Source organism: Pollachius pollachius (assembly GCF_949987615.1).
Source record: "Pollachius pollachius genome assembly, chromosome: 4".
NCBI classification, from domain to species: Eukaryota; Metazoa; Chordata; class Actinopteri; order Gadiformes; family Gadidae; genus Pollachius; species Pollachius pollachius.
The window spans coordinates 26,112,486-26,128,957 of record NC_136937.1 but is presented as its reverse complement, the minus strand read 5'-3'; the positions used below and the strand labels follow the sequence as shown (position 1 = coordinate 26,128,957).

At 44.2% G+C, this 16,472-nt stretch overlaps 2 protein-coding genes across 2 annotated transcripts in view; both read right to left on the bottom strand.

Annotated features, from left to right (window-relative positions):
- The window catches only part of LOC307074718 (tripartite motif-containing protein 16-like), a 298,259-nt gene that overhangs the window by 156,823 nt on the left and 124,964 nt on the right, over nucleotides 1–16,472 (bottom strand).
- LOC307074716 (von Willebrand factor D and EGF domain-containing protein) overlaps nucleotides 1,572–16,472 on the bottom strand; it is a 36,178-nt gene continuing 21,277 nt past the window's right edge. The window contains exons 19-33 of the mRNA XM_079734988.1: nucleotides 16,212–16,349; nucleotides 12,860–13,336; nucleotides 11,867–12,031; nucleotides 10,928–11,280; nucleotides 9,876–10,395; nucleotides 8,638–8,733; nucleotides 8,013–8,108; nucleotides 6,983–7,078; nucleotides 6,650–6,745; nucleotides 6,355–6,450; nucleotides 5,259–5,354; nucleotides 4,890–4,985; nucleotides 4,053–4,148; nucleotides 2,582–2,679; nucleotides 1,572–1,934 (exon numbers count right to left, since the gene is read on the bottom strand). Of these exons, the coding sequence (XP_079591114.1) occupies nucleotides 1,920–1,934; nucleotides 2,582–2,679; nucleotides 4,053–4,148; nucleotides 4,890–4,985; nucleotides 5,259–5,354; nucleotides 6,355–6,450; nucleotides 6,650–6,745; nucleotides 6,983–7,078; nucleotides 8,013–8,108; nucleotides 8,638–8,733; nucleotides 9,876–10,395; nucleotides 10,928–11,280; nucleotides 11,867–12,031; nucleotides 12,860–13,336; nucleotides 16,212–16,349 (2,534 nt within the window). The 3' untranslated portion in view covers nucleotides 1,572–1,919. The remainder of the gene's footprint in view (nucleotides 1,935–2,581; nucleotides 2,680–4,052; nucleotides 4,149–4,889; nucleotides 4,986–5,258; nucleotides 5,355–6,354; nucleotides 6,451–6,649; nucleotides 6,746–6,982; nucleotides 7,079–8,012; nucleotides 8,109–8,637; nucleotides 8,734–9,875; nucleotides 10,396–10,927; nucleotides 11,281–11,866; nucleotides 12,032–12,859; nucleotides 13,337–16,211; nucleotides 16,350–16,472) is intronic.

Sequence of the window (16,472 nt, the reverse complement as noted above, 5' to 3'; positions counted from 1 at the left end):
TGTAGGTGAGCAGGATAATTTTGTAGGTGATGCATGACTTGACTGGTAACCAGTGGTGCTGTTGGAGGATGGGGCTGATATGCTGCCAGGGCTTTGTGTGGGTTAGAACCCTGGCAGCTGAGTTCTGGACGTATTGGAGTCTGCTGAGGGCCTTGGTGGGCAGTTCAGACAGGACACCGTTGCAGTAGTCCAGACGGGAGGTGATGACGGCCTGGATGAGTGTCTTAAGTTACTGAATGTGTGAGTGAAGGCTGGAGTTGTGAGATCTTTCTGAGGTGGATTTGGTGAGGTTCTTGATGTGGGACTGGAAGGAGAGAGTGGAGTCCAGGATGCGAAATGGAGCAGCCACCCACAACCAGGTCCAGGTCTCCAGCCTTCTTGAGCAGTGGTGTAGGGGCCACAACGGAGAGCTATGTCTTGTTACTGTTTAGTTTGAATAGGTTTGTGGTCATCCATGATTTGAGTTACTGTAGGCAGTTGACAAGTTGTCATCTCTATCGCCCACTTCCACCCGCTGCACACCAAAAAAGTGTAAACCCCCCCTTTTTGTGCTGCATTTTGTTAATAAAGCATAAAGGCACAACTCAGTGGACCCAACTGAATGATCTCATGTGTTCAGCCCACGACCCTACACCTTCAGTTTAAATCCTCCAAGCATAGCAGCTGTTTGGCTAGAGCCCAGCTCTGTTGGTTATCCTAGCAGCACACCTGGAATGTCCTTCCAGCCCCTTGGACCCCAGCAGGTCTCTGTGGTGGGCTGCCCCGACGTTGGCCCCGTCTTCAGTCCTCCCACTGGCTCTGCCTCAACTCACAGGTGGCTTGGGAGACCAAGAGCTCAGTCCTCCAGAGACAGTGGAATCCCTGTTCACCTGTTCAGTGTGGAGGGAGGATATATCTACCCTTCCTCCAAACACTGAGGGAGGGTAGTAAAGGACCCCAGGAGGGAGGGGGACATATTTGATAGTGCACATAGTCTACCTGTCTGAAATGACCTCCCTTACCTTACCATATTTTACTCCCTAAAAGATCCAGAGAACCAATTAGAACCAGAAACCCTGCATAAAAAACAATACAAATAAATAACTAAACAAATAATTAAACTTATATATTCAACTGAATTTAATATAACATGCACATAATATACATTTTATACACCGGCAGCACAAAGGTACTTGCTGCCTATTGCAGGGCTTTCTACACACCCGTAGTTGAAACCGTAGCAAACTGAAATGTTAAACATAATTGAACTCTCCATGGCAATGTCTAGTTATCATTTATAGTATAGTTCCTAAAACCCCTTTCACACATAGTTCCCGGGTAATTAGATGAAAACATTAATACATTGCTGTCAAAATTAACACTTTTGGGAGACTTTAAGTTTATTAGCAAAACAATGGATATACACCATTTTAATACAAATAACAGATGGTACTGACTAAAATATATACAACATCACAAAAAGAGGAAGATATAAACATCCAAATAAATAAATAGCGATACAATTTAAAATAGATCTAAAAATGAACATATATAATAAAGTATAACAATTAGACAACTAGTATAAAGAGCAACAAAATACAATTTCTCGATTCAATGTCTTTTTATATACACAACAAACCTAAAGGCAGTCTTTTTAAATGTACTTTAAATGACTATAGTGATGTGCAACACACTTTAACAAAGGATGTTCAATTTTCGGCTGGCTGAAACACTGCTATTGGTCAGCTCAAAATGTCCATATTAATGGCCGCCACAAACTGTCACAAAAGCGTAACAAGGAATAGTTGTATTCTCTGGTTTAGCTTCACACAAGGTCCTTTGTTTGGTTTCTAGTCATATGGAGGATGGCTTTTTGTTCTTTGAGTACGAGTGCTGGGATGAGGACAGTGGATTTGCTTTAACGTGACTACAGCTCAGCCTCAAGGATTTAGGATCTGAGGAAACAGTGGCAAAATGATAATGCTGGTTGTAATTAGTTCAAGGAATTGAGAAGATACAGAAAAAGTGCCTCACAGAGATTGATGGAAAATCTAGAAAGGTTCATACATTTTTTAAGCTGCTGCCGATAAGATTCCAGAGTTGTAAAGGTAGAGAGCGGAAAAAAGAGTGAACGAGAGCATGATTTTGAAAATAAACAACCAAAAACAGGCGCCGAAAATATCACACTCACTAATAGTTGATGGAAGGCCATTTCAGACGAATTAAGGTATTTTACTTCAGACACATATCAAAAAAAATAAAAATGCAGACAGAATCGGCTGCGAAAGGAATTTTGCGAATACTAACATACCATCATGACACACATTCTCCAAGAACAGCGTATTTTTTATTTTTGATCGTCTATGTTATCCATGTGGATATTTTATTTTATTTTATCATCTTGTCTATGTTGTATGTGTATGCTGTGTGTGACGTTTTCAAGCTATGTAATTTTGAATTTCCCCTGGGGATCAATAAAGTATACATCTACCTATCTATCTAACAAATACAAAAGGTTTCCTGATTTCGTAAGGACCCCAAATGATAGTGACTCAGGGTCCGGTCAGAGAGCCATAACACGTTGCATTGAGGTGTGGCTTACCTTTTGGGAACATAGAGAACCAGTGGAATCATTCCTGCAGGCACAGACGTTAGGCCGGACACAGCGACTCCCGTACAGGCAGACGTGTTGACAGTGAGCTGGAAGTTCAAGTAAAGGACCAGGATGTAAAGGACAATTTTTATTATATATTTATATATAATTCAGAAAGGTTAGACTGAAGCACTCTTTTGTTCACCAGTCAATCCTCAAACTGAATCAGGCACCTAATCCCAGATCAAATGCATGCTGATGGGCCTTAAATGTTGTCGTCATTGTTGTGATGAATGTATGTATTTTTATTTTATTTTTGGGTCCTGTCTTGATGTCCTGTTTTTGATGTCCTGTCCTGATGTCTTGTCTGTGAGGTTTGTAAATAGAGCTGATGGGATGCAAGACACATTTCTGACTTGCTCTGACAATAAAGTACTATCGTATCGTATCATATATACTGTATATATATAAAAGATCCATTTTATTCCAAATAGGTGTTCAGCAGTTGGACTGTGGGGCTGGGTGGGGCTGCACACCTGTTGCAGATCAAGTAATCAGTGTGCCGCGGAACGGCTGCGCCGCGGTCACCGCTGCTGATCGCTGTCACTCTAATCAATGAAACCATCCCCACCGGGCGCGCCGCGGAACGTCTCAGCAGCGTCCCAGGAGCGGCGCGCCGCAGCGCTATCATTCCGTAGCACTTCTATTTTTGACGCGAGCCGTTGCTGAACCGCGTCAATTTCCACAGAGCAGATCGAGCCGGGCAGGAAGTGAAATAGTAAAAGCCATAGAGCATCCGGTCAATTTTCAAAATAAAACACAATACTCAGCTCATGTAGCCTATCACAATTTCACATCAACATTACGTCATGACGGGTGGCACCAGGTCAGCATGTCAAAGGGCCTCAAATGGTCGGCAACATGGACGACGAGAGACTGATTGTCGAAGTGGAGCAACATAAAATAATTTATGAAATAAATCATCCTTTTTATAAGGACAATGTCAGAAAGGACAAAGCCTGGGATTTAATTGCAGTAGTTTTGGGAGTGGAAGGTGAGTACATTAGGTTTAGGATTATCGCGTGATCTTGTGATCTCGCGATCTCGCGTGAATACGGCTGGCTCGCAAGGCAGTGCTACGCTGCCGTTACGCGCCCGGTGGGGATTGACGCAGGGCAGAGGACGCAGCCGTTCCGCGGTGCGCACGTCCCCGGTGGAAATCAGGCGTGGAGATCTCCTGCATGGCAGTGGAGCGCCATTGTCATGTTCATTTACTACAACTTTTACAATAAACCAGACTTCCAACACCACCACCCTGCGTCCTTGTCTGAAGGAGCCCATTAAAAGCCACCTATGTGGGGTGTAAGCCACCTAGGTGCCATGTAGCATGGACCTTGTTACAGCCATCATGCCACGTTAACAAAGATTCTGACTCATGATGATACATAGAGAAAGATGCATTAGAAGAGAGAATACTTACGAATTTGACACAACCTGCCTTGCCATCCGGGTAAACAGAGGCAGGTGTTGGAACCCACACATTCCCCTCCATTAAAACACTTCTGGAGACAAGTAGCTGGACAGAGCACAAAGACAATACAGTTTAATCCAACTTGTATCAAATTTAACTGCTACCCAATACTACTTATCTTGTCTAATAAGCCTCTTGCACGGTGCCCTGTTGCATACTGAAAGTGTAGCAAGGGGTGTAAATACATTTTCATGTGGCATATTTAAAGTACCTGGTCAGCCAAATCCAAAAGGGGGTTATTTGTTCATAAAGTAAAAGTTGAAATTACTATAAGTAAACTATGTAATGATAACGACATTTGGGGCATTCGTACAAACAAAGAATTTTCAAATCCGATAACTAGAACAAGGGAAGACATGTGAATATATAGTTTTAAATCCACTTTCTTGTATCACAGTGTGTTGAGTACTTGATCCTAATTGATCAATACATTTCAAAGGGTGTGTGTCACAACAGGTTCAAATCAATGTGCTAACAATCCAACATTAACACCAACGATCAAATACAACGTTTGACCAGATGTTTTCCTTGACATGACACGTACTGCGGCAGAAGAACATTCATTTCAATTAGAATTTCAATAGAAGTTAATAATATAACTGTGTTATAACCCATATAAACCACTCAGCTGTGTCCCGTTATCAGAACTTAAAGTCTGACGGGGATGGTAATGCAGTCGTGTGGAGGCTTAAGCATCACCGCTGTGGTTTAGCTTCGGGGTTCATTCCTTTCATACACTGTGCGGGCTACACTGGTTCTACTCTTTGAGTTTCCAGGACTACCTACGTTTATCACATCTCCTGCCCCTCCAGCCTGACGGACAGTCACACACACCTGGACCCACGCACCTGCCACTGTTCATACACATGGGTTCACACACACCTACAGAGAGGGAGAGATTAAAACGTTGTGTATGCCGACCGGGTTCTATGCACAGAACTAACAACGATTAACACATTATTTGGTAGAGACGGAGAATGCAGAGAAGAAGGGGTTGAAAAACATTGAGGCACTAATCCAAGGCCTTTTACACAAACATCGCCGGTCGACTGTGTTGCTCACAGTTGGAAAAGGGATGATAAAGACAAGGAGGTGGAGGTACAGTAGATGGAGAGAGCTAGAGGGGGGTGTAGTGAGGGAGGGGACAGGACTCACTTTTGTCGCAGTGCTTCCCGGTGTAGCCATCCGGACAGGAGCACATGTTGTTCCTCATGCACACACCGCCATTCTTACAGGGGGGAATACACACCGCTAAGGATGAAGGAGGGTCGTGATTAAAGGTGATGGAGGCAAGACAAGCCAATGTGTGTCAGATGTAACAACTGTTAAGTTAAAAAACAAATTTTATGTAATATATATATATATATATATATGCATGCTACGGCATACGAGATGCATTTAATATATGTCAGGGCTGAAGATTTTAATTGTGCCACTGGTGCCACAAACATTTTCAGTCGGTGACTCACTAACAAATGTTATTTCTATGAATATAGAAATAAAACCACTAGAAGGATCAATGACCTGGTGACAATGACCAACACTGACCACCAGGTCAGGGGCATTTTGACCAAGACAACATAACTTTTGACCAAACTTAACATGCCGTGGTCTCACTTGTGCATCATTTGAATGATAAATATGAGGTGTGGTGTGAGAGCGTGCAAAGAGGGTAATTTGCGTCAGTCTCACAAGTGTGTGTCAGTGACACACTGGGTGTATCATTGTAATGTTTGGTGTAATGGTGTGTTCCTTAATCCTCGGACGCCAGCCTTCCGAGTTGCACTTTTGACGTCATATCCAGTCTCGGAGCATTTGTAGCGTTCCTGTTCGTTTTTGTGATTGGGTCATGAAATTGGCTAGTTGCTGTTTATTGTTAGCTACAATAGCCTCTTTAGCAAACCAGCCAGAAAACAAACAACACAACTTTACATTGTGTTGCACGCACAGCAAGACCATGCAATGCATAAATTGGTGACCAGAATAAAGTAGCAATGTAAATAAGTGTGTTAGAGCATTTAAAATGACCAACGTGGTACAAATACAAAGAAAATAAATCTCCTCACGGGCGCGGCCATTTTGTTGAGAGCGTCATCACTGCTCTCGGCCTACTCTCAGAATTCCGAAAGATGAAGACAAAAAGGGGGCGTGCCTCCGAGAAATGCCGCAAGAAAGCTGGGAGATCTTCGACTTTCGACTCGGAAGTCTGGCGTCCGAGGATTGAGGAAAACACCATAAGCCTAAGGGTTACCATGTTCACACTGCAATCCGTAGAATCCATGGGGACAGTTGCATGTGTCCGGTCCAACACAAGTTCCTCCATTCAGACACACAGGTGAGCAGAGTGCTGCTCACAAACACACACACACACACACACACACACACACACACACACACACACACACACACACACACACAAAGAGTAACAGGGGAGTTTGAAACACAGATACATGACCACACCACTTGCAAACACAGAGGGCACATTAAATAGGATATACTCAAACACAAAACACATTCAGGCAATGTAATTGAACACACAAACACACCTGTCTCACAGGAGGGTCCAGTCCAGCCCGGATGGCACGTGCACTCGTCTGGCGATACGCAATGGCCCCCGTTATGACAGTGACGATTACACACCACTGTGGACCAGAAACATCAACATCAATAATGGCTAAAGGCTTGTTACCATGACTACTGCTATTTGTGAAGGAAATGCAACAACCTGATACAAAATCTGCACATTTACTCAGACATAATAGCCTCGGATTCTCTGTGAAATGGTTATATTGGGTATGAAATCAACTTTTTATGAAAATAAACAGGAAATTAAAAATGATATACAGGCCAATGTTTCTCTGGGGCGGCTCCAGACTTACTGGTCTCACATCGTGGCCCAACAAAGCCATAAAGACAGGAGCAGGTCTGCAGTCCCACACAGGTACCGGCATTCTGGCAAGGGGGACTGCACAAAGCTGTGAAGATAAACAGGGCCTCATTTTAGATTCCACCAAATGATACAGTGACACATAGAAGGAACATTTTCACTGTGGCTGCTGGGACATCTGTGGTTCTCAGAAAGCTTCTAACGAGGATGACTCACTGAATGCATAATGAATACACTAGAACCAATTAAACTTAAATTAGCATGAACTCAAAAAATAGATTATTTGTGTGCGTTGCTGCCGATAGCAGGGAGATAGTTAATAAGGCTTAAAAGACATATGAATGATGCATGACCATATTTCCTTGGATCAGTGTAGTAACAGACACGTTTGCCAGAAGTTGCCGGAACCTCTGCACAAACCCCTTTTTATCTGAAATGCCCCTCTGGCATTAGACACTGTCTGTACAAGGTACTTAATTGTGTAGCATCTACAGTAGCTGCTATCGCTGCTTTACACGGGGAATGGGTTAGCCTAGCGATTGTAATACTTGCACTTGGTTCTATGAACGTCTTTACTGTACCGACAGAGATATATTGTTTCACTTCTTATGACAAATGTACTTATTGTAACAAATGCACTTATTGTAAGTCGCTTTGGATTAAAGCGTCTGCTAAATGCCCTAAATGTAATGTAAATGTCTGACACTCTCTGATGGCTGGCCTGGAAATTGCTGTGAAGCAATGAAGTTGTAGTTGTAACATGTTTTATATTCTGTTGCACACATCACATCTGTGTCAGATTATGCATTATTGTGATGAATAGCCTTTCATACCCTAAAAACGTTAGGGAAAATAAGTAATGGAGTGAGTTTAACGAAAAATAATAAAAAAAATAATCACATGTAAAAGTTGAAAGAAGTTAGAATTATAAAAGTTGAATAGGCGATGGGCGACAAAATGTTGATGCGTGAATGTTCATTTGACGCATTGTTCATTTGAAGTAAAAAGCCATTACCCATTACCTCTTTCACATGCATCGCCATGGTAACCCGGTGGACAGGCACAGACCCCTGGCGCAACACACTCGCCTCCGTTCTGACACTCGGGCAGACATATGGCTGAAAGGAAAAGAGCTCAATTAAACCTTTACAGAGTCGTTTTTACATTAGAGTTGACTGAAAGCATGAACCAAAGGTAACTGCAGTAAAAAGGCATCCAATAAAGCAAGGATATTTCCCATATATTTTTAAAGGTGCTGCAGTAAAGATTTAAGAACTTTGTTGTAGTGTAATTTTCTTGAAATGGCATAGCAATCCGTAAACTATTATTGAGTGAAATGTGCTCTGAGGACATCGGTTTGGAGTTGACTGCATGTGACCCAAAGAGACCAATTATTGCTGACCGGGGCATATCTTCCCTGATTCATTCAGGACTCATGCCTGTCAATCCCAGGTGTGTGAAATTCAACACTTTTCAAAGATGGAGAAATGTAGGGAGGGAGCAGAGAGGGAAGGGATGTTGTTTTGGTTGATTGGTTTCAAAACTTAGCTCTCTTTTGCTTTGTTCTCCTCTCTCTCTTTACAGCTCTTGAATTGACAGTAGCTTTTAAAGAATCACGGAAGAGTAAAGAAGAGCGTTTTCACACACCAGTCTGACAGCTCGGCCCGGCGTAGCCCTGTTTACAGCGACATGAGTTGGGAGCGGCACACTCCATGTTCCCGCCACACGTGTGTCTGCAGAAGGCTGTAGTGACAGACAGGGGACGCCAAACGACAGTTAATCCCATCTGCTTTCTGTAACCAACACAGCTGCCGCCCCCATGTTAAATATGTGGAGTGCGATACCTCTATCAACTCATTGTTTTCACCATGTTTACTGCAAAAAAAGAAAATATAAATATGAAATGAGTGGGTTTATTTTCTGTGGTACGATGTGGTACTCTTTTCCATTGGAAGATATATTGGCCTGTACATCTTGTGTATGCATGTTCATGTGAAACTGACTTAAAGAATTTGACAATTTTGCTAAGACTCCAGGTTAAGTGTTGATATTGTGCAAGCCAAGAGGTAAATCATTCATGATTTTAGTTCAACTCATCCCCTCTCACAGTGTACGTGCAATCCAAAATTGGCAAGCCATTAGTTGGCAAGCCATTGCCAGTTTTATTCTAAAGTGTTTAGTAGCCTCTATAACTGCAATTTTTTATTATCCAACACAAGTAAGCGCATACGAACTGCCCTGGCTAGGTGCCCGCAAGCTTAAAAAATCCACATGCGTGAGTGAAGATGTTGGCTGTGTTTTAGGCAGATCCTTCAGAATCCTGATGGCAGAGCAACACTTCAATATTACATAAATACATTTATTTTTTCGACTGTCTCGGCTTCTTGATTTCGTATGGCTCCTCAATCTATCCCTCTCAGCCCGTCTGAACTCAATTTCTTCTGCAGACTACTCAGGTTTTTGCCAGGACGGTGGAATGCGTCCTCTAAATGCTCCTCTTTCATAAAACTCGTCGGTGTCTGATGCACACATTGGCAGTTCGAATGCACTTACGTTTGTTGGAAAGACCAGAGACACAGCTATGGCAGCTGCTGAACACTTGTTTGGAATAGAATGGACGTTAACTGCTCGTCAACTGCGAGCCAATCTCGGAGCACGCCTACACAAAGAGAGGGGGTGAGTCGCCAAAAATCATGGCTCGATTTGATTTTTGACGACTCGGAAATCATCTCGACACAGATGTCAACATATAACCTGTGGCCTTAGCAACCGGCCGAATCCTTGTACGCATGCTGCCCAGTATCTGTTGAGTCCAACCTAACTTCCACACGTGCACATTTTGATGAAATGAAATGGACATGAAATGGAAAGGGGTGAATCCGTACCCCTGCATGTCCGCCCGTCTCCAATGTACCCCACGGGGCACGTCCCGCATCGGAGCCCCCTCTCTCTGGTCGGCTCACAGGGCACCCCGGGGTGACAGGACAGGTCACCGCACGAAGACGTCTGGGCCGCACCCCCTAGGGACGCCGCGCCCCTCGGCACTGACTCAGCAGCCGAGGTGGTGGCGGTGGATCTGTGGGCCAGGAGGAGGGGGGGGTCCCGGGCTCTAGCCCCGCCCTCCGGCACCTCGATGAGGCCGGCGGTGAGCACGAGATCCTCAGGGCGCAAACGCTCGTCCCCGTCCGCCGAAGACTCTGAGGAGTCCGGGAGGGCGAAGGACAGCACCGCGGGGAGGACAGCCGTCAGCGGGGCCACAGGCCGGGGAGGGGCCCAGGCAGGGGCCGGCGTGGGAGCCTTGTGGTTGATCTGGGGGCCGGGCTGGACGGTCCGCCTGGACTGGGCGGTCCCCCCGGGCTGAGGAGCCAATGGGGTCATCCTGGAGACGGCGGCCGTTACAGGAAGCTTTGGAAAAAGAGAGATACAAAAGGTAAGGTGTTTATGTGTACTTGGCAACTATATGAACTATACAAATGTGCACAAAACACGTATTTGAGGAAAAAATTCTAAAAAAAAATTCTAAAAAAAATTACATATCTAGGTTTTCTTTGTAACCATCATGTTTTGAACTCTAACGTCTGTTTAAAACAGATTTAAATGATGGATCATTTTGGTAATACATACGATTATGCCACCCAATTTAAAAATTTCACGCGAGCTCAATGGATATGTTTTGAAGGTAAATCAAAGCAGCCTAGTTAGGCAATGCAACTTTATTTATATAGCACTTCTCATACACGAGGCAAACGATAATACAACATCAACACCGTGCTCACATACATCGTCATACAATAAAATAAAATATTAAAATAGATAGGAATGGATAAGTAGTAGTAGTTAGGTGCATCACTCCTTGTTCCCTTATACAAAACTTAAAATTCCAGTGAAACCTTTCCTCCAGGGCGTACCCTTGACTCCCCAGAACAATTTTGCTCACCGCAAGGGCTTCCTGAGACTGCTTCTGGACCACCTGCCCTGGGACCATCCGCCCCGGGACCACCTGCCCTGGGGCCCTTGGCCTGCTCCCCACGTTGCTCCCCATTCTGGCGTCCTGGTGCGTCCCCTGACCTCCTACATCCAGCGAGGATCGGACCGCGTGCCTCGGAGCTGCTGCGGCGAGGGGGGTGATGGCCTCCCTCCTCCCCATGCCTCCCCCGGCTCTGGTCACAGGCGAGGACAGGTGTTTGATGCCGTGCCGGGGGGGAAGCTGAGGCAGGTGGAGCTGGAAGGCGTGCGCGTTGGGGTTGTGGGACGATCGACCGGCCGGAGAGAGCCGCGGGAGGGTGGAGGCTGAGGGAGGACACACAGAGGGGTGAGGGGAGACGAGGGCTGTGCAATTATTTGAATTTTGATCACAATTTAAATTTTTGGGGCAAACGATCTCCGAACTAAAATAATTGAGTAGAAACTATAGATAAATATATGTTTTCAGTTTTTTGATTTTAACAGATTTTTTTATTAGATGTTTTATATAAATCGCAGCTGGATACATATTTGTACATTATTTTCGATTTGAACATTTTCAATTTTTTTCAATCTGCAATTTCAGAGTTCTGAGTTGCAAAGTGTTTTTTTTGGAGAGAAATACTGAATAAATGCATCATGTTTTCAAACTCCAAAAATAATCGTATGCATAATCGTGATTTCAATATTGACCAAATAATTGTGATTATGTTTTTTTCAATAATCGAGCAGCCTTAGGAGAGACACCACGTGATAGGGCATCGGTCATTAACTAACTTTCATTATTTGACAGATTTAGTTACTTACAGACAGGGAAATGGTTTATGGGGAATGTTGTTTCGAGGCTTCAGGATATCGTTAAAGTGTGCAGAAGGCATATGTACAACAGGCCCTCCCAATCAAACACCCTCACCTGCTTTGGCGTTCTTGGTGCAGACGCGACCGTTGCCGTGGAGACCGGGCGGGCAGCGGCCACAGACGAAGCCGACGTGGGGCCGCCGGCGGTTCACACACAGCACCCCCGGGAAGCAGGGGCGACTGGCGCAGGTCGAGGACACGTCGGAGGCAGGACGCCGCACTGGAAACAGCCCCGCGACATGACACATGATTGACAACTACTCCCACTTACATTTACATGTGGGGTTTTTTTCTGACTGTTTTATCCAAAGCGGTAGTGTACATATGCGCTTGTTTATTTGTAAAATAAGAATGTAATAAAAGTAACTCTGATTCTGAACCATTCATTCAAACATTCACAAAGGCGGCGGAATCAACCATGCAGGGTGGCAGCAGCCAGCTCGTCTTTAAACTATTAAACTAGCAACCTTCCATTTACCAGCCAACCCACAATCTACCTCCTGAGCTACTGTCACCCTCTAGTCCTACTTTAATCTTTGCCGTTATTTTCTTTTATTAAGTCTATTATTAACTGGTTGATATGCGTTATGGTTCACATATTTGGCTAGGTTGGTTGGTCCCATACGGGGAACTCCCTTGTCATGTATATTGACTGCTACTCTAGCAGATCACCAGGAGACACTCTTACAGATGCTACTGTAGTAACAGCAGTAGATCATCATGTGCTGATCACGCTCTGATCACGCTCCGGGTGACTTCACCTGTCATCCAAATAGAAGGCCCCTCATGTGCATCAGTAAATGTGCCAGTCCTGCCCAAAATAAGTTTTCAAATAAGGATAAACCTGCCAATATGGATAAACCTGCAGAAATAAAATGAAACATGGAGCGTTTGGTTTGAGCTCATGCCCTCTTTTCAGCACATTATTTATGTACTATTAGTTATGTGTGTGTGTGTGTGTGTGTGTGTGTGTGTGTGTGTGTGTGTGTGTGTGTGTGTGTGTGTGTGTGTGTGTGTCTATGTTGTCAGCTTGAGTGTATCATCTCACCAGCAGCCATTTTCTCCTCCTTGGAAGGCAAGACCGCATTAGCGGCCTTCACAACCGCCTCACTTTTGATAGACTGCCCGGGTTTGACCCTGTCCAGGCCTGGTGTGCTTCTCGTTATATACTTGGGCGTGACTTGCCCCTTATGGGACGGGTTTGAGATATTCCCCAGACTCTTCTTCAGAGTTTCAATCTTCTTTGGCTCGACGACGACAACCGGAATAATCCCGGAAGGGCTGGTCTTTCTCAGAGGACGGTCCGTCGTACGACCCGGGATTGCCTCAGCAGGGAAAACCCTGGTTCGCGACCGGAACGGGTGTCTTCCGGGAATCTCTCTGGTTGCGTCTGCTTTGGCTTTTGAGGGCCAAACTCCAGATGTGTCAGGAAGAATTCCCGGCCTGGTTTTGGATGGATACGGGATAACATCTGGTCGCTTGTAGACAGTGAAACGAGGAGCAGATGTGGCACTGATAGGGGCCGCTGTATGGGTGTGTGTGCATGTGGAGAGAGAGAGCGAGAGAGAGAGAGAAAGAGAGAGAGAGCGAGAGAGAGAGAGAGAGAGAGAGAATGTTAACATATTCCAATATCTTAATAAGAGATTCTCGAGCGAACAATTTACATACTTTTCCTCAATCCTTGATTGACCTTCCCTGAAGGCCTGCACTTAAGTCAAATCAAAATATGACTATTAAACATGTTTACCTAAGTTAGCTAACTAAAGTCACCTCTTTTCATTCAATTTGTGAGTCAGGATCAACAAAAAAAATTGTTGAAGCCATTGTTGAAAAAAAAATGGAATTAATCAACTACAGTGTATCCGTTTACCGTTAAATGTATCTATGAAAAACAAATGGTTTAAAGTCTCAGTTTAAAATGCATGACTATAGTATAATATTAGATGTAATTTTTTATTATAATACAATATTATATTTTGGAAACCCAGGTTAATAACGGGGTTGGAATTGTGCCAAAAAAACACAAAGAGGCTTGTAGCTGAACTACCTGGCTAGCTGGCTCCCTTTTACCCCCTGCCCCTTTCCTGAACTTGGCCTACCCAGCTGACCTAGTGGCTCTCCCTGCTCCCTTTAACCCCCCATGAGTTTCACCCATGCTATTCCAGCAGGTAGGTGACACTGGGAAGGATTCTGCTCTTCTTAGCATAGCATTTACAAGGACATCGTCCATAACCTTTCTGTGCCCACAGAGGTTCCAATTTCAGTAGCGGCGACCCGAATCTCCTTTGAAAGAGAAGCATGATAGAATCACTTTTTTCTGTGAACCATTTTGTGAGGTGTTTTTACAACCCATGACGTACAAGCAGTCAACGTCAAGAAGTCACATAGTCAGTGATAGCCAGGCCTGTGATAGTAGCTCACGCTACCGGAGCTAAGGCTTTTGGTTGAATATCAGCCATGGTCCCCGGTCTGGAAGCCCAGGGACCTCCAGGCCTGGACTTTAGGGAGCGTCCAGACCCCTGTACACAGACCACTGTAGTGACTTTTTCCCGGGCCACTTTTCTGAACATGGCCTATCCAGTTGAACTAGGGGAACTCCTTACCCCATGAAAGTACCATAAGTCTCTCCCATGTTACTACTGCAGGGTTGCTATAAAATACACATTATAGACTCATTTTAACACCACTACTATAACAACAAACAGGTACCATGAGGATGAATAAAATACATATCCTATGTCAGTGTGGCAGAGTGACATGGCCTACTACTGCATTGTGCTGTTGGCGGGGTCTAGAAACAGTTTTTACAATAGCAGCAGTTTGATGTTTGTGCTAGAGCTTTGGTGGGACAGATTGACCACGCGAGGGGGGGGGGGGGGGTGAGGTATCAGCAGATGTACAGCCAGTGGAGGTTAAGCTAACAGCTAGCCTAGTGTGAAACACTGGTTGACAGCAGGCGCAGACAAAAGCAAACACACCCGTCACAGCCAGACACCTCCGTCTAACCTCTCTCTTTCCTGCTCTCTCTCCTAGTCTCTGATTTGTCTGTGCTCAACACGTGTATGAAGCCCTGATTTAATTGTTTCATTCTTTACATCTGAGGGAATCTGAATGTATGCAGAATATGCATATATTTTGATTGTTCATTGCACAAACAAAAAACAGAGTACTATGAGAGCCCATGAATGCAGCAGGGTACAATGACTATCTAATAGATGTAATAAGTAATTACTGACCAACTTTAACTCTCATAATAAGAACAAACCTAAACCTGATCGACATTATTGGCAACATGTTGGTACTAAATTCCACCACTTCGTTTTTTTGAGAGTGCTATGGACTGGTCACTTCCAAATATATATTTAATATATGTATTCAAATATAGATTGAACGGTTCAGTTATCATGATAGACTCTAGTCTCTCTCTCTCTCTCTCTCTCTCTCTCTCTCTCTGCGTGTTTGACACTAAGAAACACATGGAATTCTGTGTATTTGTGTATGTGTTTTTGTGTGTGTGTGTGTGGGAGGGAGCATATCCCTCCATCTGGTTTCCAGTGCAGGGAGTCATGTTGTCATGTTGAATGTACTCATACTAACTAACTATTAACCCTTTAGTTTTGCTTAGGCTTAACAAATTTATTTTGGCATTAATGGTGGAAGTGGATGATTTGGTTAGAATTATTGATATATGTTGTAAGGTGCATTGGATGCTCCTAAGATATGCCATAGCTGTCTGTCAGCTATACATGATTGAAATGTGCTGAGAGAATATCGGTTTTGCGTTGGCTGCGCCTGCATCTGATTGGGATTTCTGACCACTCCCAGCCCTTTCTTTTGTGATCATTCATGGCATCTCTTCATGATTGGTTCGGCGAATCCATCACACCGGTCAATCTCATGCCTCTCAATCCCACGCATGCACTTGGGGAGGGAGAAGATGGGGGAGGATTGTTTGGGTTGTTGATTTTCAAAATCTTGCTCTCTTCTGCCCTCGCTCTTTACAACTCTCCAATCTTACATACAGCACCATTCATTTTATATATATAAATGAAAACATGCAATCCTTTAGTCAGAGTTTCCTATGTTATCTGACAAACTAAGTGATTGCCCGGAGCATATGAGCCCATTGTGATGCAAAGCATAACAGATGCTCTGGCAGAGCGTCACATGACTCAGGAAAGTCGGAAGGAGTTTATATGCGTCCATCTGAGGACTTTTAATTGTGATAAAGGCCTTTAAAAACAAAGTTGACGAATATCTTGAATATCTCTCTAACACCTAAACGGGATTGTAGTGAAGTAACCCTGAATGCGTCTGGTGGTTAAAATAAAACCATATGTGTAAATATATTCATAGTGTTGTGCACACAACAAAAGGCTTGGCGTGTGTAGTAAACTCACCAGTACATGCAGTTCCATTTCCCAGCATGCCCTTGGGGCATGGAGCACAGCTGTAGGAGCCATAGCTGTTGACACACATGACCCCGGTGAAGCAGGGAGTCCTTTCACACTCATTCACGTCCTCCACGCAGTGTGAACCTACACAAACAAGCAAACCCAGGGCATGTTATAGCCCTTCTGATTGGCTAGAAATGGATCCGGTTGAGGTCACCTTGATCGCTTACCTGCTTTGACCAATGATGGATAGTGACATCACCAGAT